Below are 25,726 nucleotides of genomic sequence, written 5' to 3'. Positions count from 1 at the left end.
GCCGAGATTGTTAATAAATCATATGTAACAAGTGACTCCATTTCTACAGAAAGATGAAACTACAGATAATTAATTTATCCTAAAAATGAAGGTATGGTAAAGTCTACCGGCGCTGGAAGCGTTTGCATTCACAAGCTACCACCCCCGCAAGATGCATAAAAAAATTATTAGATTGAAACTTATTTCACAAAGATGAATTTTGTTGGATAAAATTGATGTCATAAGAAACCAAAAAAAATTGGTCTACCGATCGGGTGATGTTGCTAAGGTCTCGGTAGACACGCTGGAAGGTACCACTTTCCGAGCGCAGCTCCTGCACTGCTCTGCTGAAAGTACCTCTAAATTACTATACACACGGACATAAAATAAAAATCTGTAAAGCCGGGTGAGTATTTCAAAAACGAACATAGGCAATTAACATGAGAAAAAGGTTTTTTTGTAGATCATTGGTCCCCATGTTAACTTAGAAGGTTTATAATGACACCAATCGCAAGAAGATTTTTTTTCTCATCAAATTTCTCCTTATTTTATCCAAAATTCGGCAATAAATCCAATTACCTTTTTGGCTTACAAAACATGCCTTAGCGTGATTTTGGTAATTGAAATTATTTCCGAATTTTTGATAAAATAATCTCTATATATAAAAATGAACCCCTGTTTTTTCTGGTCACGCAATAACTTTAGAACGACTTTACCGATTTCATTCATCTTTTTTTTTTAAGTTTTCTAACACTGTGTAGAAGGTTCTTACGGCAAGAAAAACTAAGAAAATCGCGCAGAAAATTGGAAAATTGGAGAAAACTTAACGACTATTTAAACATCGCGCGTTTGACGGTGCGGCGGCAATTGTTTTATCAGCTACATCGATCGGCATATATCCGTCAAAAAATTAATTTGTGTGCTGTCAATTCGATCGGAAAGTTTATCCAGATTTCAGTGAGTTTTTTGATAAATGTGGATGTTATTTCATCGCAATCACGCCTTTTATATTAAAAGTTTGATATACCTAATATCCATTTTTGGTAAGTGTTGATAGACTAAACACGTGGACATAGTTATACAGAAACACAAGGTAGTTAATTTCTATTTTCAGTTGAATTTTAGTTTTTTGTAGATGCTACTAATTAGACGTACCAACATGGTACCAACTTAGGTCGCAGAATTCCTAATCCTACAAGTCAAACATACCGGATGGTGCACGGTAAGTAGGAACATAGGGATTTAACATGGGAAATTATAGTTTTATGCAATATTCTGCCCTCCTGTACATTTTACAGAAAAAACTGTAGAGTTTAAAGTTGTTCAGAATTAAAAGGTGCATAAAACTGTTTTGACATGTTTTATTAAGTTTTTGATATACCCGGAAATTTAAAAATAAATTTCAACATTTCTGTTATTAATGGCAATTCATAAAACAAAAGTCATGTCTATTGCTACTAATAACAGAAATGGTGAAACATTTTTAAATTTGCGGATATACCAAAAGCTTAATAATAAAACATGTAAAAACAGTTTTGTATGCATCTTTTAATTCTGAACAACTTTAAACTCTACAGTTTTTTCTGTAAAATGTACAGGAGGGCAGGATATTGCATAAAACTAATTTCCCATGTTAAATCCCTGTCCCTACTTACCGTGCACCACCCGGTATATACGAGTAAGTCCAACTGACGAGCAGAAATGTCCCCTTTAATCCCTATCGAGCTGCATTTAATTACAACGTAACAATCGATTGGATCGATTGAAAACACCGGTTCTCGTCCGATCACCGAAGTTAAGCAACGTCGGGCTTGGTCAGTACTTGGATGGGTGACCGCTTGGGAACACCGCGTGCCGTTGTCTCTTTTTTTTTCTAATTTTCGCTTCCTTTTGACACATATTTCGTGCACTTAGAATGACAAGGTTCTAACTACATTTTTTCTCACATTTTATGTTTTAGTATAATAAGGTTCTATCTTACATCTTTTACCGAATTGTATTGACAATAGCGACATCTACGGCCGGTATTACGAAGTAGGGTTAGCTGTAAGAGCTACGGCTAACTCTCAGCTAAACAAAAAGTAGCGTATTACAATACTGAGCTAGCCAGCGGTTGTCGAGATAGCCGTCAGATAGCTTAGCCGTCACCAAAAGTGCCTGCTATCTCTGAGCCAACAGATCGTAGCCAATGAGACACCGGCAATATTCAATCAGAATAATTGTTGTCATCGAACGCATTTCTGTCAGTTAATCGATTTTTAATCGTTTCGAATCGAATCGACCACTAAATGGCGTTATTGAGACATTTAAATGTAAATAGTGATAGTGATGATGAAATGTTAGAAGGGTTTTTGCAAAAGACGAGAGCGCGAAAACGATTCAGGCAACATATAACATTGTTCGACCGACGAATATAACGACGACGAATTCTTCATCAGATTTCGTCTTACAAAACCAACCGTCGCAGCGCTTCACGAGCAATTGGTGGATCAGATTAAATTTCAAACTAACAGGTAATAGAATAAAATGCCAAAGATTTACGTTACATTGTAAAATACGTCTAATATTTATGTTTTATTTGAACCTTACAATAGATATTAATATGTACTTATACATATATATTTCATTTGCACCTCCCACTTTATGGTTGATTTTCCTTCCTGCAACAAGCAATATAATCAGCTTTCTTTATTTTCAAATAATTTTTGGGAACACATTACAAAAAATTAGGTAGTTATTCACATTGCAAAAATTTAAGAGCTTAACTTAGCGTAACTTAAAATCCATGGCAATGATTATTGCGACAATAGTTGTCATGGATTTTAAGCTACGCTTCAGCTAAGTTCAGCTTAAATTTGTGAGTCGTGCAAACGGCCATAAGTCAACTTGATAAAATAAGTTACATACGAGAAAGATACGCTCCTAAAACTAGATTTAAAATCAAATTAGCGAAGCAAAAATTACTACTCACGCAAGTTCTCTTGTTAATCGTAAACAAGACTGGGGCAACCAGCTTCCTATAATTGCCCCAATTTCTGCTTCGGTGGCTCCTGGCCTTTGTTTCCTAACCGTTTCCACAATTAAGTTGAAAACGTTTAATTTTTTAAATGGTTTTTTCTTTTTTTTTCCTAATAACGAATAGACATTAGCAAGTCTATTGCTAATTAAGCTACGTATGATGTTGATTGTGACATTTGGAACATCCGTTCCGCCCAGGCCACATAATGTCACAACCTATAAATAAAGGTAAAAATTTACAAAATAATGTAACGAAAATTTTATACCTAATACCATTTTATTGAAAAATTCCACATCTTTTAATTCCTCATCAAAAGCCAGTAAGTCATCTTCCCTTGTGAACGGAAACCTTTGTTTAAATTCGGTTAACCCTATAATACTGCTGTTGGTGCATCTGACGTGTTCTTCTGTAATGCGGTAATGGATTGTTCCATTAGGGTGCGGCCACAACGGCGCACCGCACTAAGCCTATACCATAGTATCGCCTCTGCCTCGCACAGAGCATTGCCGACAAGTGTCCACGTTGGCGCACAGCGCACAGTACGTTTTCCGTAGTAATTTGTTTTTACTTTTAAACATGGCCTCATCATCGTCAGATGAGGATGATATTTTATTAGATTCTAACTTAACAAAGTGGTATTTAATTAAAAATAAACCAAGGATGTCAGTACACCCTCTAAATAAAAAACGAAGTTACTTTGGAGAATTCCATCACCTTTACAAGGATTTAAGAAAAGATGGTCGACGTTTTTTCGAGTACATGCGAATGAATATTAAGACATTTGATTATGTATTAAGTAAAATAGAGAATAAAGTAAACCTATCTTGGAAGAACTGTCATGCGCTCAACCAATAGCAGTTGAAGAAAGGTTAATGCTAACACTGCGGTAAGTTTTATAAAATGTTTTATTAGTAATAACATTGCTATTAGCAAAAACTTTAAACATTATATTTAACTTCATATTATTTATACATTTTTCCTTTCCACCTTTGTATTTCTATTGATCCCAATTTGCGTTATTGGTAGAAAAGGGTTGCTGGGACGAGATGTCACGTTGGTGATGATTATCGGGAATGATGTTTCGTTCGGAACTATCATGATAGGACTGAGTAGAAGTAGAGGTATGCCAAGTATGTCCAGAAATTTCGTTGTTCGATAACTGCATGTTCTGTTCAGAGTTTTCATGTAAATACCGAGGTTGCAGTGTCAATAAAGTAGGTGTCGTAGGTGATGGTACAGAAGAAACATCAATGTTTAATAACTGAATCTTCTGTTGAGACTTTTCCTGAACACGACGAACAGGATTAGATCGTGGCAAAGTATGTGACGTAAATGAGGGTCCAGGAGGAACCTCATTGCTTAATAACTGAATGCCCCGTTGAGAATTTTCATAAACATGATGCTGAACAGGAGTGAAACTTTGCGAAGAATGTGGCCTATTGGATGGTCCAGGAATTTCTTCCTCCAGTAATTTCATAACTGCTATGCGAAACTTTATTTTTTGCCTAGGGTTGAATACTCTTACATACGGAAGTAAACTGTTAAAAAATGATTCGTCTCCATCCATTTCCTTTTTGAACCGATTTTCCTCCCTTTTTTTTAAGTAAGCAATTTTTTCTTGTTCTGCCTTTAATAAACCTTCCCCGATTGTATCAGTTATTTTTCCTACTTTTTGGGTTTTCATCTTTTTGGGTAATGCAGTAGCCGAAGGTGAAAGTGGAGTCGATGAGCGAGAAATTTGTGCCGAATGGGGTGTGGTAGGCTGTGATTCTACCTCGCTGGTAAATTCGTCTGTGCTGTTTGCTACGTGGTCCACCTCAGTTTCTTCAAAAGTCTCAGTTTCAATTGTATCAAAATTTCCTGTAGATTGCCTAGGTAAACATTGATCTTTTAAAAAAAGGAGTGACTGAAAATATGGCCAATCCGAATGTTCACTGTCATCGTCTTCAACTCCATCCCCTGAACGCTTCGATGGCATTTCTAGCAGTTTCTTTTTAAAAGTTTCCCTGAGTCGTTTCCAGTGTGATTTTGCAAGCGTAACTGAAAAGAGAAAAAAAAAATATGTTATTAGTATTAACCTTCAGTTGTTCTGTTAAAATTTCTTTTATAAAAAATCTTGTAAAAATAGATACATTTCTACTTACAATTACTTGTAAAGAAAAACATATTCTCACGACAAGCTTTTATATCACATAAAATAAAAACACCCTGTACATATATATATTTTTTTTTCTTTCAGATATTTCTCCACTGGTATTTCATTTAGAAGCTTAGCTTTCTCATTTCGAATGGGTAAAACTACAGTAGCAAATATTGTTTCGGAAATTTCAGAACACATTTGGATCTCTTTATATGAAATTCATATGCCTGTTCCATCTCAAGAAGATTTTAGAAAAATAGCAATAGACTTCTACGAAATTTGGAACTTTCCCAACTGTGTTGGAGCGCTAGACGGTAAACACATCCGTATGCATTGCCCAAATAATTCTGGATCAATGTATTTTAATTATAAAGGTTTCTTTTCAATTGTACTTCAAGCACTTGTTGATGCAAACTACAAGTTTATCAATATTGACGTTGGCGGTTATGGCAAACAGAGCGATGGTGGTACATTTCAAGCTTCTGCTTTATATAAAAAATTGACCACACAAACCCTTAATTTGCCTGGAGATACAGCTTTTCCAAATTCCGATTTAATTATGCCACATGTAATAATAGCCGACGAAGCATACCCACTAATGAAGCATTTACTTAAACCATATAGAAAACAAGAATTAAATGCAGATAAGGAATATTTTAATAAACGTTTGTCCCGTGCGAGACGAACTGTGGAATGTGCCTTTGGAATTCTGAGATCAAAATGGCAAATTTTAGATAAACCTATATTGACCCATCCTGGACATGCAGATAACATTATTAAGGCAATTTGCATTTTACATAATTTGAAAGAAACTCAATTTGTCTTTCAAAACGAAAATAGACAAGCACCCGCAGGAAGACTTAATAATGAAGCAAAAGTAGTACGAGATAATTTTAAAGCTTATTTATGTAATAATCCGTAAAACTTAATATGTACCATCCTTTTTATAAATAAATAAACTTATATTTACCTGTTGTATTGCATTCCTCAGCCACCTCTTTCCACAACTTCGATAATAATATCGAATTATGATGATTTCTACTATTTTTGCTCCAGATCGCCTCCCTGGTAAACACACTGGTAATTAATTTATCCTTATCCATCCCGCTAATAATTTTTAAAACAAAACAAACGACCATGTGCGAGGCTCCGAAAAATACTAAGCTCAATTTACTGTGCGATGCACCTATGTACAAGGGCGATGCGAAGCGAGGGGCGGTGCGCCGGTATGGCCGCACGCATTGAATTCAATAGTTAAATTTGCTTAGCACACGGATGCTAAGGTACAATGCTAAGTGCGGTGCGATGTGCGGTGCTTCGTTATGGCCGCCCACTTAGAGTTTGTCGCTCGAGGACACTTCTAGTAATTGATATTAAGGTGTTTAACTTATGCATTATTTTAACTTCTGCGTCTAAAAATAGCAGGCATAGATCAATATATGTGGTGTAATGAAAACTTTATGTTACCTACCTCTAGATAAAGTGTGCGATGAGTTCGATATTGGGGTGTGACACCGTGAAGATGAAGGCGTGGTATGTGCAGTGTCATCATGGACTTCCATACTACGTTCCATAGCTTAATATGGCATTTTGATATAGAAATTGCCTTTATTAAAAGGAGGCGTTTGAGTATTAATCCTTAATCTGTCCAAGTGAATAGATTTTGCTAACCCTGATGGATTAAAATTTTCTGGTACTTGCGGTAGGTCAGGGATGTTTCTTATTGATTCATCATCACTTTCATCCCATCCTCTGAATGAAATTCAGATATTGCTTTCTTCTTTCGTTTCTTATTCTTCCCCATTTTATTACCTTGACTTTCTTTATCTTCTGAAGAAAATGTGACAGAATGTCTGGAATGACGAGATCTTTTTAGAGTTTCATCGGCTGTGTCAATATTAGACATCTCCATTGCCAGTTTTAGTTTTTCTATTCCTCTTTCATATGTTGCTGTTGACACAATTTAAAAAATTTATAAAGCAGTTAGAAAAACATACCTGCTTGGCAGTATATTTTAATAACTGCGTAAATTTTCCAGGTTTAATCGGGTGATGTTTTGGACAAAACTAGTTTATTGAGTGCAGATCGATCAGATGTAACTGGCCAACTGCACGTATTATCTTCATTTAGCCAATTGTTTGGAACTAATTCAATGCCATCTCCAAATTCTACCACGGTAAAATTCATTATGTAGGTATCCTGGAAAATTAAAACATGTGTCAAGTAAAATGTGGGAACTTATGTGTTTTATTACCATCCATTAACAAACTGTGGTGTTGACAAAAAAGAACGTACAAAATAACTTTCTAAATTACATTATAAGCGTTACGGGTACCATTCGTATTTTACACATACAATGATTTGTTGGAACTGTTCAATATATTAAAAAAAATGCTCAGTGTTTGTCTCACCATCCAGGCTTTAGTAATCCAGGAGAACAAGAAAATTAGATTGTTATGAAACTTTTGTCACGTCGTCAACGTGCTCTAAGTCTTTAAAAGTTGCATAATGTAAAATGTAATTTATTCTCCCCATCCTTTTCCGTTTTTTAAGTTTTCGGTTTCGGCCTCACCGACTCTGAAAAATATGGTTTCTAAAACTTCGGCTTCACCGTTTAACATTTTTTGAGCCAAATTCATGTAGCCCGTAGGGCGAAGATTCGATTTATATTGTTCTCCGATTATTGTTCTCTATTGGTCTTGGAATCGTTGATTGGTGGTAATAATAAAGTAAAATTAATAATAACATACTAAAATAATTTTCTTGTTCAATTTCGTTTATGAGCAGTGATGAATTATGTGGTATGCAGAATAGGAAATACGACGAAAGATTCTTTATATGGCAGTAAAATGTATTTTATACATATGCTTTGAATTGAGAACATTTTTAGACTTGACATTTTTTTCACCTTATAAATTCCTAAATTACTGCTGTAGCAAGGAATTTTGTACAAATCACTTGTAGATAAAAATTTTTGACCTATTATAACCAAACGATTTGCGGACTTACAAAATGATATATTTCTAATAACAATGATTTCCCCATTTCTTAGTCCACAACAATTATTAGGAGCCTTATTAGATAATTTAAAAGTTTCAAAACAAATTTTCGCGTATTGTGGATTGCTACAATCAGATATAAGGGGTCCACTTTGATGGGGATTACACGTTTCTAATTTATCTTGATCTTGAATAATATTTATCGAAGGATTGTAACAAAATTGTTCACTAATGCGACCTACTATTTGTTCTAATGGCCTGTTATTTCCTCGAAGCAGTTCCTTCCAATTGGCTGCAGCCTGGTGGTAAATGTTACTTTCCCACTTACAGTAATATACGTTTGCAACAGGCATTGCAACGACGAGAAGAGCCTCGAAAGGAATGGCCTCTTTACGACATATTTTTATTTAGGAATAACGTTTATGGTAAATAAAGCCAATGATCAAATTAAGATTTTAGTTTTTAAATGTTGCAGATAATTTTAATGTTGCTCAAAAAAAAGCAAAAAAGGCCACAATCACATCAGATCTAGAATCGGATTCCATTATCGCAATTGTACCACCTAAAAGAAAACGAATAATAAAACATTTTTCAAGTTTTTCATCTGTTGAAGAAGAAATAGAACATGTCAGCAGTTTACCACCACATCCTCAACTTAAAGTTGGTATGTATTACATTGTTTATAATAGTACATTTATAACACCTTTTACATTTTCAGTTAAAAAGGTTGTTCAAGCCGAAGTTCATAGTGTAGATATTGATGATACAAGTCCTCCAGCTCCAGATAACTCCGACAAAGTTACCAAATTAGTAGAAAGTGATCAAAATTTGGAGGGTGTGGAATCCAATAGAGGTATGTTTATATTTGAGTTCTTTTTATACTTTATACTAATTCAAATTTTTTACTTACTTCTTACTAGCATGTAATAATTTAGTGCCACAAACGAAAGAGTACATAATAGCTATTTGGGATTTGTAATTGAAAATAACTATAAAATACAATGTTGGTTCATTGCTTCTCTATTTTAGGAATGTTGGTTAAAATACTTCATAAACAGAATATAATTATGGCTTTACTAAATGCGATGAATGAAAGGTTTGCCAACATGGAAAAAAAAATGGTACTATCAGCTGAACCTTCCGTAGAAATCTCAGATACTATTTTTACTAAATTTGACTTCCCCTTCAATGTTATTGAAGCACTAGAAGATTTTGAAACATTTATTAACAATCCAGCAGAGTTCAACAAAGTGGTGAGTTTAAATACTACATTATTAAATCCTAATACCCATAAGCATTTAGGTTCTGGAATTTTTAAGACTAGGTGGAAACGTCCCATACAATTTTGTGGCAAGGTCCATGGAAAAGTTGTTTACTAACCAACTTGCGAACAATTTTAGTTATTATGGTCGAAAACAAAAAAGACCTTTTAATAAATTAAACTTCAATAAACTAGTGATTGGTAAGTTTAGGTTGGGTTATTAAATCTTGTTGACAATATTTTTTTAGAATCTGGGTTATCTATATTTCCCACATCCTCAAGAATGGTTTTTGAGCAATCAATAGCGAAATGGTTGAGACGTGCAAAGGAGAGGAAGGACAAAAATTAATAATCAATGACTGTATTATTATAAACACATAAATAAACTATCAATATTATTGTTATTATTATTAGGCAAAATATCCATGTTACATCCCAGGTAAACCTCCATTGGATGTAGTGTACGGATGTTCAATGGAGATCCATTCTAGTGCCAAACGTACATCCACTGAACATCCATTGAATGTTTGAGGACCTAATATGTACATCCAATGGACTTTTGAAATGTCTAATGGATATATCCATTGTACGTCCATTGTACACATGTGTGTTACCTGGGGCCCCACACCACACTGTCTGTTTGCTGACATAGGCTCGTGTTGACATGATGTTCCAGTTGCAGATGGTGGGTTATAGTTGGCCCTGGTTGCAGTCGAGCGAGACATCTCAAGGAAACTTGATGCTGTCGACAAAGCTTTTCTTGAAACCTCGAGAGTGTTTGTCAGATGTGAGGTCACCAACTCCCACCCACACAGCACATAATGTCCATTGGATATCTAAACAATGTAGATAATATCCACCTGATATCCAGTCCATTTACTTTATCTAATGGATATTGTAGGGACATCTACGAAAGTCAGTATCTAATGTCATTTATCTAAAAGATATCCATATATGTATATCATGTAAAAAATTATCTTATTTATAAAGCAAATTTAAAAAAATTAAATACTAATTGTTGACATTTTAACGTAATTCAATATTATGGCTATGGTATTGGTGAAGTAGGAATGTTTATACAACAGTAAAAAGGAAATCATATACCCACACAGCACACTGACAACCATAAGATATCTAAAAAATGTTTTTTTATGGATATCCATGATATTTAATGGATATCCCCTCACATGTAATGGACGAATACTAGATATCCAGATGTCCCGCCATATACCTACATATAGATATCCATACAGTTGATCTATTAGACGTACATAATCTTTAAAATGATATCTGTTAGATGTAATATGGATCAAAAATAGCACTAACAATGTTCCACGGACATCCAGTGGATATACAGCAATGCATAGAACCACATAAAGAAATGAAAAAAATGTATGATTTATTTATTAGTTACAACTTAAAAAGCACAAAATATTCATGTGTATAAAACCAGAATAGTAATAATATAAAATATAATAGTTAAGATTAAGAAATTTATAAAAAAGAAAAACAACTTATCCTGTAGGTTCTTCTGCGCCCTTTTGTTCCCGTTTACTATAAAAAAAAATCGCGTTAACACAGACATGCTTTAAATACATGGGTATCATTCCATAGTTAATATAATATGAAACGCAATTTGGACAATAAGCTTTAATATAAGTAACTAGAAGATTTATGATAATTCAATCGGGTGGTGGATTTTGCTATGGTTACGCAATTATTGGGGCATTTGTGTCCACCGTATATTCTGTCTACCAGGTTGGAATGGTTGAATATGTTTCTAAAGATGCCTGGCACAAATTCATAGTCATCATTACATACAGGGTGCCCATTATGTATGGAATCAATATAGTAAGTATTTATTGTGGTAAATAACGACTGTGTAAAAAAATTTTTTATATAAAAGTTGTTAACATTTTATTTATCATAATAAGGCAACATTCAGTTTTTATTTCGAAAAACAAATGAGTAACAAAAACAACTTTACTAGCAATGCACGTCTTTATCAGGCTCGTTTGATATAGATTTCTTTTCTCTTTTCTATTATGTAACATGTTAGAACCCCTATGGCTAAAAATTTTCAAAAAAATTTAAATCTCTTTATTCAGTAATTACATTAATCTAGATATCCTACATAAAAACACACCAAATGAATGTCTTCTCTTATTAAACCTTAAAGACAAATTGAAATTAGCAGTAAAATCTCTATCAAATGAGCCTAATGAAAGGGCACATTGCTATTTAATAAAATTCAATTGTTTTTTGTTACTCATTTGTTTTTTTAAATAAAATCAATTGAATGCTGCCTTATTATGGAAAATAAAATGTTAAACAACTTTTATATAGACAATTCAACTCATGTATAAAAAATCGCATAAGCCGCAGTGCAATTGTCACTTTGACAGCGGCAAAAGTTACCTGCAACTTTTCCAGCGACAAATGCACTAGAGGTTTTTTCACTTATTCATTTTCGAACCAATTATCGCATTATCCTTTCCCATATGATTAGTTTGACGTTTGTCAATAATTGACTAATTTGGTGAATTTCTTGTTCGTTAAATTGTCCTGCCGAATTACACTCGAGGTTAGTATTTAAACCGAGTAAATTTGGGTTGTTGCAATTCAAATCTGTTTCCTTTTAGCAATTGAACTCGAAAAACTGTCAACCTAAAAATGCTCCACCTTCGGTGTCGCATTTTTATTAGTTAACAGTTTTTCTCGTCTAATTGCTAGGCAACAGATTTTCATTACCTTAACAACCCAAATTTACTCGGTAAAATACAAACCTCTTGTGCAATTATAAGTGAAAATTTTTTATACAGTCGGTATTTACCGAGATAAATACTATATTCTGTACATAATGGGCACCCTGTATAAAATACATATAAAGAAAATTAGTGGAAAAACTACTATTTTTATTCTGTATGTATTTTAAATACTTTAGCTATATATCTACTAGACTAATAACTTACCATTGGTTGGTATACCTCACATGTGCATGTTTTAACCAATTTTTTACAGAGTCAATCATTTCCTTCTCGGTGGTCTCACCAATTAACTTATTTTGCTTTACGGCACCTGAAACATGAAAAGCATATACTTTACTAAATGTCATTTTAATTTAAATCAATACGTAAAAAACAATCAATGTATAAAATTAGTCAACCTTACATAAAATAACCTCTGCAATCAGCAGGTTGAAAGATTGCTTCTTTTTAGCTCCTAGCCAGCTGTAGTTGGCTGCTAGTTTATTTGAAATTAGTTTTCTTAACATAATTTTGGTGATTTGATCAATTTTTAGTCCTCCTAATCGACTGCAGTAATTGATCTAAAAAAATATACACTATAACCTCTACTCTCATGTATGTATTAGACTTCTTACTAGGTATTTCTTAAAATCAGGGTTGTTGAGAAGATAAACCTCCATGTTTCTTAGATCTAATTCGGTATCCAAAGGAAACTTGCGTATTATCTCTTCAAAGTTATCATGTTTCTCCTCGTTCTTGTCATTATCTTGAAGTTGATGAGATTTCATGTTCAATTCTAGTACTGACAGTTGTTGGCCAATTTTCACTAAATGAACCCTTATAAAAGACAGCTCTTTAAACAGCTTCTCCTCAAACCCTAAAAGTTATAGATTTTAGTACTTTAAGGAAATATATAAAAATCAATACCTTCATCAGGTTTGCGTGACATTACATATGTTTGAGATTCTTGTAGTGGAAGTCTCCTTGAACTGGATGCTATAGAATACATTTTCTTAAGGACTAACATTGTAATAAACAACAGATTCCAGGAACATCTCGAGCAACGCCGAATAGTCCCTCCAGCGCCGCTCCATGAAATGATGCTGGACACTGTCCCGTGGAAGGTACCTGAAATAAAAATAAGAAAAGATCTAATGCGCTACAAAAAAGAGATTACAAAACAACCCACTTACCTGCAGGCATACGAGAACCTCCTTAACGAATATCCCTCATACCAACCTGTGTACACGGATGGGTCCAAGAACGCGTATGGGGTGGGAAGTGCTATAGTCACCGAGGGCGTAGCATACGAGTGGAGCTTGAATACAAACTCTTCGCCCATCTTTGCAGAGCAGTATGCCCTATGGCAGGCTGTGCTATACTGTTCAATGATGGAAAACAACCGATTTTTAGTTGTTACGGACTGTATGAATATCCTAAATGGGCTAAAGAAAATCTACAACACAGATCCGATGAACATCATGCTACAGTCTGCTATACATCGTATTTCGGAGCAAGGTAAATCACTCGAATTTATTTGGGTCCCTAGCCACGTTGGTATCTTTGGCAACGAACAAGCAGACCAGGCCGCTCGTAGAGCGATATCGAACCAGCAGACAGATGTAAATTTCATGGTGGCAAGTGACATCAGAAGACACCTAAAAGAGCAATATGTTGCAGAATGGCAAGAAAAATGGGCACAGGTAAATACTCACCTGTCGCAGATAAAACCTATTCCAACGACACTATACACGCTACAAGATGCTTCGAGAGAGAACAACGTGAAAATGCACCGTCTGAGGATAGGACACACTAAGGTCACACACGAACATCTGCTAAAGAATACTGTACCACGACAATGTAATCACTGCAATACGGCCATCACGGTTACCCATATTATAAGCCATTGCCCACTATACAATAATGAGCGATTGATAAACGGTATAGTGCCCAACTACATCGACAATTTTATAAACCCTGAAAATGCAATGAAGATGGTGAGATTTTTGAAAATGATTAATATATACGCTGATATATAATATGCTTAGTGAATTAAAGGGGATATGACCTTAGTAGTTGAACCCTACCAAAAAAAAAAAAAAATATATACCTTCATCATTTCTACTAGATGGCGTGGAACACTGTGAGCGTGGCATTACATGTGCTTGAGATTCTTGTAGTAGAAGTCTCCTTGAACTGGATGCTATAGAATACATTTTCTTAAGGACTAACATTCTAACAAAAAAACACAATACCTGAAACTTCAGTTGAATCATTCTTCCGAATATCTTGAGGTAGATCAGGAAATTCTGATATGTTTAAAACGCCAACTTGAGAATCCTCCTCTTCTTCTTCACTAGACGAAATAATCTTTTTTTTTACGCCTCCGATTTTCTTTGGATAATTCATGATCTGTATTCAAATCAGAGTGTTCCTCTGCTATTATTAGTTTTCGCCTTGCGGTTTCATATGAGGCTAGAATGAAATCATTAGCATTGAATACAGAGATATGTAGGTAGTTAAAAAAAACGAAAATCCATTTAAATAGCAATGAAATTATAAAACACTTACAAAAAGTTCCTAAAACGCGCATTTCATAAAGGGACCATCCTTCATTTGGCGGCTCCCTGCTTTTAACCGCTTTTTCGTACCGTGTGGTACTAGTAAACGTGGGCCAATAGCAACTGTTTCCCACAATCCAATCAGTAGGAACCAACTGTAGCCCGTCTTCGAATAACACTACAGACCATTGGCTCTCCATTTTTTAAATATTCTATAATTATAATAATATCTAAGTTGTTCTAAAGACAAATGGCAATTTACAGAACATTACCAACATAAAAATACAAAATGAACATAGTGAAAAGAACACTGAATTTATGAAATACAAAACGTCACCTACTGCTACTGCATTAAGAGTACTATACCGCCCTCAGTAGCAAAAGCACATGAAGTGAAAAGAATTCATATGATGTATGTTGTACGTAACAAATGCAAACCGAGCGAATCTATCTAGTGTGCTTATCAGAAAGGTAGTAAAACATTTCTAAATAAGAGTTTATTCATAAATAAAATATGGTATAAGGGTTTCACATAGATACTGCATTTGTGCAACTGAAGGCAGCATAACTATATACAGGATATCTACAACAGGTGTTTTTCTGATTGCTTTTCAATATTGGATGACAAATTATTCTAAACAAAATTTATGTGCAGAACAAGTAAAATAAAGGGTCCTATTTATAAATTTAAAATTGTTATCGGCATGGAGAAGTGGGTATACAGCATACCCATTTTTAAATGGTATTTGAACATATTTATATTTTATCTCGGACACGGACCAAATTTCTAATTTATCTGACACACTTTCTACATAATATATATTGATAAGTGAAGAGGGGCAAGGTTTAACATAGACATCCGACTGTTTTTTAAAACGTTTCCCAATAACCATCATAACTTCCTGAATTATTACAAAATTACATACAAGTATCACTGAATCATTAATTTTACAACAATTATTTGGCATAGTTATACTAAGGCACCACTCAGGTGTGTATAATTCTTTAAACTGTACTTCATTTGTTAATCCCTGTGTAAGAGGCCCACCATCATATTTATTTTTAAATGTCCAGTTCATGTTTTGAGATGTTTCTAATGATAAGATATCAGTAGAAAATTGCTCCATATATCTCCGATGTAATTGTTGCAATGGTTTATCTGCTTTCCTTAATTTCATTTTTAACTGGCGCATATAGTTTTCAAAAGGAAATGCACTATATGAATCCAAAGTCCCTAAGTTTTTTGCATCATCGGTAATATGAAGCAGTCCATGAACATTATGGGAAATTAAACATTTGCCATAAATTTTTTGAAAAGAACTTACAACGTGCTGCAGTAACAACCCAGCATAATCTGAATAATTTTCTAATAGTTGACTATTGCATAAAATTCTAATGGCTACATGCAAAGTAAGAAAATTAAAATACATCGAAGAGTTCATTGTGTCACTGAGAGCAGATGGTGACAAATACAAAAGAAATAGTCTTAATTCCGTTGCTTTCCATTGTGATACAGATGAAATTTCGCGAGGCCTACGAGGAAATTCCTTCGGGATATGGTTTCGGTATTGCAACATTTTGTCAGAAATTACACTTGTTTGTTTATGTGATAATCTAAATTTTAATGATCCACTTTGCCACAATGATACCATTTTTTTTACAACACCAATGCACACAAGGTGCATATAATCCAAGGGTACATTGGTGATAGGACCAAAATTTGGAATTGATGTCATAATTGAGACACCAGTATGATGAGCCTCATCTGATTGATTAATAAAATCTCTGTCTGTTCTCAATTGGGAATTAATTTGAGGAAAACATAAACGATTTTCCAAGTATTCGCCCTCTTGAATGCATTTTGTACAACTGGAGTATCCACTGTGGCCTTTTGTTTTTAAAACAAAACTTTTCGCGGGTGCATCACATATCAAACTATGCATAGAAACTGAAAATGTTACTCCAAAACATTCAATTCCTTCGGTAATTAATACTTTCATTTCTTCAACAAAATTTTCTAAAAATTCATTTGCATCGACTGGCTTGGAGAGACCGTGGTAAATTCCAATAATAAAGATAATATTGATAGAGTTGATACAACCTAGGATAGGCCACAGTTGACTATTATTACTGTCGGAAATCGGTAATCCATCTATATTTATTTTTAATGCTATGGATTTTTTATCGCCCTTAAATTTGGTACTTTTAAAAGTATTTAATATTCCATTACGCACACCAAAATGAAGATAATTCCCAGGTTTAACTGGTCGAATAACAGTAGATCGAGGGGTTTTTAATAGCGTTCGAGAGTCACTGGGCAATTCATCAGATTTAATGTTATGCTTCAACAGTATTTTCATTAACTCAGACAGTGCAGAATGAGGAATCTTGTTTTTTATCGCCCATAATCTTAAATCGTTTGCAAACGATGGAGTACGTTGTAAACTATCAGACAAAACATCAGCCATATTGAACGAATCATTTAATGCATTAACGTCATCGTCGAGGTCATCGTTCTTACATTCGGAAGGAAAAGTTGTTTCATCGTTACCTGATTCAATAAAGCATTCACTTCTGGTATCGAAAGGTATTTCATTATTAAATGGTTCATCGGGTTCATCATTACTACTACCGGCAGGGTTAATATCAATCTGCTTATCAACATTTATTCGTTCGGAATTTGATGTGTCATGTTTTTTGGATAGATTACTAATTATACGATTAATTTGTCGGGTTGAAATGCTCAAAAGGCATTTGTCTGTTAATTCTTTAGACATGATCAGAATCTAAAACAAAGGCCAAGAATATACCTCCACTAACCAATTTTGTATAACCTATTACCACAATTACTTACTTCTATGGCAATTTCCACTGGCCTGTGGTTAAACCGAGTGAATTATCATTAAAGCCCTAATGCTAAATAACATGGTAGGTACATACATACCTAGTGTCAAATCCAGCGAAGTAGGTATCTAGCTTGAAACCTTATAAATTAAAAAACGCAGAAGAGCCTCCACAATCAAAATTGGGATTGTAATATCTGTCTAAGGTAGGTATCTGAAATAAAACATACACACTTAACCTCAATTATTTAGCGGGCGGGCTATAGGTACTGTACTTACCACTAAACAGAGGATTGGTTATCGTTATCACGGGCCAAGTAAAAACCACGTAAAAACACTGGCAAGCACGTAACAGATAACGAAGGAAATATATCTTAATAATTGTAAACACAAACCAAACGCGTTAACTAACAAACGTGACGTGCGCTGTGCAATGTGCACATAATGCTAATTTAAGGTTATGCGCATACAGGGTGTGGGCAAGTAAGTTTACAGTGATTGGTCAAAACAAAAACAAGCGCGAAAGATGTGTTCATAAATCCACATGAAGGCGTTTGAAATCCATATGGCATGTCCATTTAACATCCACACAATATCCATAATACCACGTATCTTATATGCTGTTTCTTTTTCTAATTAATGTAATTTTATGCAATGCACATTATTGCACTTTAAGAATACATTTAAAATAATTTACAAATATTTTACTTACAATTGTAATTATCCACGATAGATATTTAATGTATATTCATTAGATATTCGTTTTGGATTGGATGTATTATAGACGTGCAAGATAACTAATGGATGTTCATTAGATGGTGTGTGCTGTGTGGGTAGATATCTTATGGATAATCGGTAATCTAAAATTGTGTGTAGGTACTTTTATCTGACTGTTATATTATATTTTCGAATAAGTACCTATAGTACGTACTAGATATTTCTATACTTTGAATTTTGTTTTGCTCGCATACTGTTCCTTTTACATGATTTTCAAGTGTAAACAAAGGTTCTATCGATCAAGGTAATTGCTAATAGGGAATTATTGTAGTAACCAACATGGTGGATTGGTGTTTTTCGTGGGTTGGTTACAGTGATGTCACTCTCACTTGTCAAATGTCAAACGTAAAATTAAAATTGTGGTTATTGGTTAATTTTGGCGGTTGTTGCTTAACTTTTTTCTGCGAAATATTGTTTGTGTGAGGAAAAAGGCTGTTGGTGTGTGCTTAAAAAGGTATGCAGATGGTTTATTAATTTTTTCTACACATATTTATAAAAGATTAGTTATGTGCATTTAGATTCTAAACACGTATAGGTATAACGATTGATTTGGATTTTTAAGAGGCGTTGCTTTAAGGAAGTGTTGTGAATGTACTTGCTATACGTGAATAAGTATGCTTTAGCAAAAATGTCAAGTTTAGAACGAAAAACAAAGCATATTGTGGATGCCTCGCCACGCCATATAAGGAGGTTAATTCATCGCCAAGCTGCTAGTGTTACTTTGTTAACTCGAAGTAGTTCGTGTCATAACATAAGTAAAAATCTTGATAATTCAGTTAACCATAGTCAGGCATGTTTCTCTAAATCTATTGACAATGTTAACTCGTACAGCGATGGTTAAAGTGACGACGAGAATACAAATAATAGTGAGTCAAGTGGTGACGAATCTGTACACCATGATTCCATTACCTTTCATAATTGCTCACCACAACCACAGGATGATTGTGAAGAAATTAATCAAGATAATAACAGCAGTTTTATCATGTTTAAAAGTGGACTTGTTTCATGGTGTACAAGACATCACATTTCACACGTTGCTGTAGCAGATTTATTGCAATTACTACAAAAATTGCCAAACCTTTCAATGCTTCCTAAAGACCCAAGAACATTATTGAAAACTCCACGCAGTACAGACATTCGTATGGTTCCTCCTGGTGCTTACTATCACTTTGGCGTTAAATTGGGTATTTTAAATACTGTTACAAAATGTTTCACGGTGTACAAGTTTTCTGAAGTAAAATTAAAAATTGGGATAGATGGCTTACCACTCTCAAGCAGTAGTAGTAGCCAGTTGTGGCCCATTTTAGGATGTGTATACCCTACCCAGCAAACATGCATATAAATGATATATAGCATGCGAAGCTCAATCATATTACACTCGTTATATAACGATTTTCTGTACATGTTACATAACATTTATTTTGAAATGTATCACACATCCTTTGAGAACATATTCACGGTATATATTACTATACAACTTTTATGATACATTGCAACTTGAACATATGCGATATATCGCAAATACAATCTACATTCACAAGTTTAAATTAATAACACTAAGCACATGCGCAAAGGCACGGTGAATTGTGCACATGTAAAGTCCCTAGATTACTTCCAGGGACTTTATGCACATGCACACGCTTCCGAAAATTTGATGCAATTAGGGTGGTTTTAATAAAAGTTTAATTTGTGTTTATTATTATAATATATATACAAACAGTTCTGTGGTGAAGTTTTAGTTTTTGGCGTGCTACCCAGCGACATGTAAGTACCTAGAAAGTTTTTATATTTGATTAAAATTTGTACATTAAAGCGATCTTAACCTAACTTTATATGCACTTCATGTACGATTCTTTTTAACATATTTCATTAGGGCGACGCTCAAAAATACACTTTGTGGTTTGTTTAGTAACCGACGTTCACAAGTTTGCAAAGGTATATTAAATGAGTAACCTGGCACTTACCTAAACCTTGCGATAGTTACCGCATCACTGATCGTCAATTAATATTTGTTCGTAGCAAGTTTTTGGACCTTACACAACAAAACAAAATGAAAAGAAGCAGAAAAGATTTTACTTATCTATCCAACCGGCAGAAACGAAGGGTAGTTTTGCAAAATGCTGCGATACTTGAAACGACCAATGGCTCCGATCATGCAAGCAAAGAATCTACAGTCACTGCAGAGGAAATTAGTGTTTGCAATAGCACTGAAACTAACGAACCAGATTGTGAGTGGAACACAATCACATTTTTGAAAAGAGCTCGTCAAAATAACATCGAGGAAGGCTCGGAGGAAGGTTACAGCTACAATCAACCATCAGATTTAAGTATGAATGACAGAGAAAGCGGTGGTGGTTGGTCTGAAGATATCCATCGAGATAATTTTCATGATTGCTTGCGTGAAATAATAGTGAAGCATAACGTTTCACACAGTTTTGTAAATGATCTACTACATTTATTGAAAATGAATGGACATCCAGAATTACCTAAAGACGTCAGAACATTAATGTGCACTCCTAAAAATACAAGTGCTAGCATTATTACATTAAGCGGAGGCAGATATGTTCATTTAGGTTTAGCCAATGGAATTTGTAATAACATTAAACAACATTTTACAACATTGCCTAATGAAATTAAATTAAATATTAACATTGATGGATTGCCAATCTCAAAAAGTTCCACAAGTCAATTTTGGCCAATTTTAGCTGCCATTTATTCAGAGTATTATACAGAGCCATTCGTTATAGGTGTCTTTCACGGAATGAAGAAACCTGATGACAGTAACGTATTCCTAAAACCATTTGTAGATGAACTGAAATCAATTTTTCAAAGTGGGAGCATTATCATAAAGGGGAAAATAATTCCAATTAAAATTAATGCCATTATTTGCGATGCCCCTGCAAAGGCTTTTATTAGTGGCATTAAAAACCACAGTGGATATTTTGCATGCTCTAAATGCATCATTGAAGGAGATTTTGTGGAAAATCGAGTAATATTTAACGAAACAAACTGTCGGCTGAGAACAGATTTATCTTTTACCAACCGTGAACAGCCATCAGAACATCATCGATATTCATCAATATTGGAAGATCTTAACATCGGAATGGTATCTCAAATTGTTTTAGACTGTATGCATTTGGTGTATTTAGGAGTTACGAAAAGGCTTATTCAATTTTGGGTGAATGGTCGAATCCATATAAGATTAAAACCACAACTATTAAAACAAGCATCCGATATGCTTTTGTCAATTAAAAGCAGTATTCCTATAGAATTTGTAAGAAAACCTAGAAGCCTTTATGAAGTTGACAGGTGGAAGGCAACAGAGTATCGGCAGTTTCTGTTATATACAGGACCAGTAATTTTAAGAAATATTTTACATAAGAAAATGTATCGTCATTTTTTGTGTCTAAGCGTAGCACTCCGAATCATATCCGACAAAGAGTACTGTCAGAAATTGGTTGATTACGCCGAAAGTTTGTTAGTGTATTTCGTCCAAAAGTATGCTTACTTTTATGGAGAAGAACATTTATCTTATAATGTACATAACCTCATTCACATTTGTGATGAGGTTAGACATTACGGTTCTGTAGAAGGTTTCAGTGCCTTCAAATTGAATCTTTTATGTACAAATTAAAAATGAAGTTAAAAGTTGCCGGTAAACCTTTAGAGCAAATTGTGAATCGTTTAAGTGAAAGGGATAACACTAATTCTTTCCAGTGTATCGATCAGACATTTCCATTAGTGGATTATAAAAATATTAATGACATAAAAGTAGACTTTGGATCATTTGTATTAACTAAAAATGCTCCAAACAATTGTTGCATTTTGAAAGATGGTGGAATATTTGAGATAAATGACATAGTTTTGCACAAAACCTCACAACACAACGAAGTGCATTTTGCCGGGCTTCTGTATTCTAAAAAAGTGTCATTATTTACATCTCCCTGTGATTCACAGGAAATTGGTATTTGTGTACTTTGTATAGAAGAAGCTTCTAAAGTAGTAAACATTACTATAAATGATGTTAGGAAAAAGTGTATGTTTATAAAGTTACCCCAATCTAGTGACATTCTTTCGATTACATTACTACATTAGTTATATTTTACACACATTTTTTTAACTTTATATACATATAGAGATAACGATTAGTTTAGTAAAGTAATAACTACCTACTTGTTTAGATAGATATCTATTATTTTTTGTATATTTATTTTATATATATATATATATATATATATATATATATATATAAAATTTACTTTGCATTTGTTAAGGGCATCTCAATGCGAACCGTTTGCAGTAGTGATTTTTGAAGACCAAAGCTGTTCAGAAATTCCTACTACGTGGTTAAGGCCTGATCGAAAGAAGTGTTTGTGGCCTCCCAATGTTAAGAATGTGTCGTTCATAATGGCAAAGGGGGTTCAACCAGATGAATCTTGGAATGAATTTGACATTACGGTGGAAGCATATTGTTGTAAGTAGGTATACATATACAGTGTGTCTAGCTAAGTTCGCGACAAAGGGAAAACTTTTTTATTCTTGGGTTTATGAAAAAAGTTATTCTTTATAAAAAGTCCTGCTTCATCCAAAACTTAAATTGAAATTGTCAGATTTTAATATTTGTTAGTCATATGTATACTATATTATATCATGCCTTTAAAACCCTTCTAATTGTTTGTGGAATTATTTTACGGATTTCTTCTCTAATTACACGTTCTAGATGGCCTACATCCGTAAACGGCGCTTGAATATTAACATTTTCTTTTAAATAACCCCACAAGAAAAAATCAAGTGGGGTCAGATCTGGAGACCGAGGTGGCCAACGTATTTCATATTTTTTGTCATATCTCATGTACTTATGACTAACAAATATTAAAATCTGACAATTTGAATATAAGTTTTGGATGAAGCAGGACTTTTTATAAAGAATAACTTTTTTTCATAAACCCAAGAATAAAAAACTTTTCCATTTGTCGCAAACTTAGCTAGACACACATTTTGTGAGTAGCGTTATAAATAATTGTATGAAGGCATATCATTTGTAAAATTTTGTAACTGTTTAAACTCAAAAATTAACTATAAACAGACTTTCTAGTATACAACATTAATATGTTTAAAAACTAAATTTCGACGAAATTTATTATTTTAGAATTTAAATAATGATCACAGGTAGCCTTTCTGTGCCTTTGTACAGGGTTCCCCGTATTAGACTGATCATTTTGTTACTGGCACAAAATCCTTTATTTCATTAATATGCAGCCAATTCTATGGAAATTATTCATAGAGTAAACATGTAATCAATTTTAAAAAATCATGTCTTCCAAATGCCCTCCATCAGCTTGAATACATCTTTCAAGTCTAGAGGCAAAACTGTTCATCATTCCCATAAAATTGGCTGTATATTAATGCAATAAAGGATTTTTTTACTTAAGTTAGAAAAATTGTATGCCAGTAACAAAATGATCAGTCTAATATGGAGAACCCTGTATACTTCACTAGCACTCTCACAAGTTACCTTATACTTATCAGGTAAAACTTAAAAACTTCTTTATTTGCAGCATCTTTAAAAAAGGCCAGGAAAAAAGCTGAAGACCGGGATTATACATCGGCAGATGAAAAAGCCTTAGGACGAGGAAAAAGATCTAAGGCTATTACTCATCCTTGTAATACAGATTCTAGTTCTGATTCTAGAGGTAAATATGAATTTAAAAAACATATTACTTGCATTATATATTGTGTTTATCTACAGAATCTTCAAAGTCACCACCACCACCGCGACTTCCTCCACGAGCTATTAGTCACAAAAAAACTTGTAAGTATAATTTATTCACATTTTACCGAGGGGTGAACAAGAATTTTATATAGGCATACTTGTAATTTTCACGTTACGTTATTGCGCGAAAATTGTTTCAGTATTGCAAAAATTGCTATAAAATGTCTACAATTGTTGAAAAATTGTCGCAATCGCTCGAAATTGCCACAATTGCTAGAAAATTGCTAGAAAATTGCCACAATTGGTGGACAATTGCAAAAATTGCTACTACTTGTACATCAAAATTGCTAAGTGGTTTGACCCTCGCATTTTACCTTTGGATTGATAGTACATAGCATGCAGCGACCTTACTGACATTTTAAATTTTAATAAAGTTTTTAACAATATAGGCACAACACACTGATTCTTTGTATTTGTTTTAGCAAAAGTGAACACTGTGGAGAAAGTTAACCAGAACAACTTCGAGGATAACATTCAAGTTATAGACGAAATATCTATTTTATCAGAAATTCCGATAATTATTGATGGTGTAGAAGAATTCATACAATCACCAGCCACTCCTGTAGCAATCGACGTAGAAGTTAACAAGAAGTTTGGTAGGCGATAAAGGCTTCTTGTTTAATAAATATGTATAATAATGCTAATCTTTTTTTAGACAAAATTTTGGAAATGCTGCATTCTGTCCATTTATATGTACGTAGCATTGATGAAAATTTAAAAAAATTACACTCGGTGACAACTGAAGAACGTAATCAGCCTACAGCTGAAACAAAATTTATAAACGATCTACTGCCAATCCCTAATATTGATGCTCTCAAACAATTTGAAGTTTTATTAGAGAATGAAGGCCATACTAAACAGTTTGTAAGTAATCGCTATTAAATATAAGCCGCTTTTAAAATTTGCTTGTTTTTTCAGCACATAATTTTAAGTAACATTGGTGGTAAAAATGGAAAGGATAATATTCACCGTCTTTTAAAGAAAGTTTATTCAAACCAAATGTCTACAAAGTGCTCTTGGTTAGGACAAAGAGGAAACTTTAAAATTAGCACCACAAAAAGTATGCAAATTATAAAAGGTAAATCATTGATGCTAATTAGCTTAATATTTATATTGATTATCGTTTACAGGTGTCACAATAAATTCATATGTTGATGTCAAGGAAAGCGATTTCGAACGCATTTCCAGCGAATGGTTCCGGTTGGCAAAATTACGAGCAGACCGAGAAAGATAAATACCTATTTTGATATTCTTATTACCTTTTTATTTAACAGATTATTAATTACCTGTACGAGTTGTGTTACGTTTGCTATGTATATTTTACATAATAAATTAGTTAAAAGATACGTCTATGAAACATATCTATACATGACAATAAATATATCACAGATATATTTATGTATATATGATCTATATATCTCCAATACATTTATGTATATATAATCTATATATCTCAAATACATTATTGAAACATACCATTTATGTTACTAATGAAATATTATATACATAGTTGATACATGTCTATGTTGCTGACATAGAGCTATCCTCGTGTAGGAGTATTTTATATATTTGATACTTAGGAAGGAAATAATCTATACAGCTTTGATACATATCTTTGTTGGCTGGG

At 33.7% G+C, this 25,726-nt stretch overlaps 2 protein-coding genes across 5 annotated transcripts; one reads left to right on the top strand and one right to left on the bottom strand.

Annotated features, from left to right (window-relative positions):
- Positions 1-8,375: 8,375 nt before the first annotated feature.
- On the top strand, positions 8,376-9,944 carry LOC116182235. 2 transcript variants are annotated; one of them, XM_031502754.1, is made up of 7 exons: positions 8,376-8,562; positions 8,613-8,801; positions 8,856-8,990; positions 9,167-9,390; positions 9,440-9,599; positions 9,647-9,759; positions 9,813-9,944. In XM_031502754.1, the coding sequence occupies exons 1-6, from the start codon at positions 8,391-8,393 to the stop codon at positions 9,745-9,747; spliced, it is 981 nt and encodes a 326-aa protein (XP_031358614.1). In that variant the 5' UTR covers positions 8,376-8,390; the 3' UTR covers positions 9,748-9,759; positions 9,813-9,944. The 2 variants fall into 2 exon arrangements, with proteins under 2 accessions (XP_031358614.1, XP_031358613.1); XM_031502753.1 differs by lacking the exon at positions 9,813-9,944 and having other exon boundaries at positions 9,647-9,796.
- Positions 9,945-10,787: 843 nt separating this feature from the next.
- Positions 10,788-19,027, bottom strand: LOC116182236. Of its 3 annotated transcripts, XM_031502755.1 has the most exons (9): positions 17,651-19,027; positions 14,717-14,918; positions 14,401-14,620; positions 14,256-14,348; positions 13,073-13,141; positions 12,781-13,022; positions 12,570-12,726; positions 12,371-12,476; positions 10,788-10,952 (listed from the first exon to the last, which is right to left on the bottom strand). In XM_031502755.1, exons 3-9 carry the CDS (start codon positions 14,552-14,554, stop codon positions 10,913-10,915), a joined length of 861 nt encoding a protein of 286 aa, XP_031358615.1. In that variant the 5' UTR covers positions 14,555-14,620; positions 14,717-14,918; positions 17,651-19,027; the 3' UTR covers positions 10,788-10,912. The 3 variants fall into 3 exon arrangements, with proteins under 3 accessions (XP_031358615.1, XP_031358617.1, XP_031358616.1); XM_031502757.1 differs by lacking the exons at positions 14,256-14,348; positions 14,401-14,620; positions 14,717-14,918; positions 17,651-19,027 and adding an exon at positions 13,339-13,792 and having other exon boundaries at positions 13,073-13,273; XM_031502756.1 differs by lacking the exons at positions 14,256-14,348; positions 14,401-14,620; positions 14,717-14,918; positions 17,651-19,027 and adding an exon at positions 13,385-13,792 and having other exon boundaries at positions 13,073-13,273.
- Between the last annotated feature and the right edge of the window lie 6,699 nt (positions 19,028-25,726).

This window comes from Photinus pyralis, unplaced genomic scaffold, assembly GCF_008802855.1.
Source record: "Photinus pyralis isolate 1611_PpyrPB1 unplaced genomic scaffold, Ppyr1.3 Ppyr1.4_unclustered_Scaffold4371, whole genome shotgun sequence".
Classification (NCBI taxonomy): Eukaryota; Metazoa; Arthropoda; class Insecta; order Coleoptera; family Lampyridae; genus Photinus; species Photinus pyralis.
Note: the sequence above shows the minus strand (reverse complement) of the source record. Positions and strands in the feature narration are given on the sequence as shown.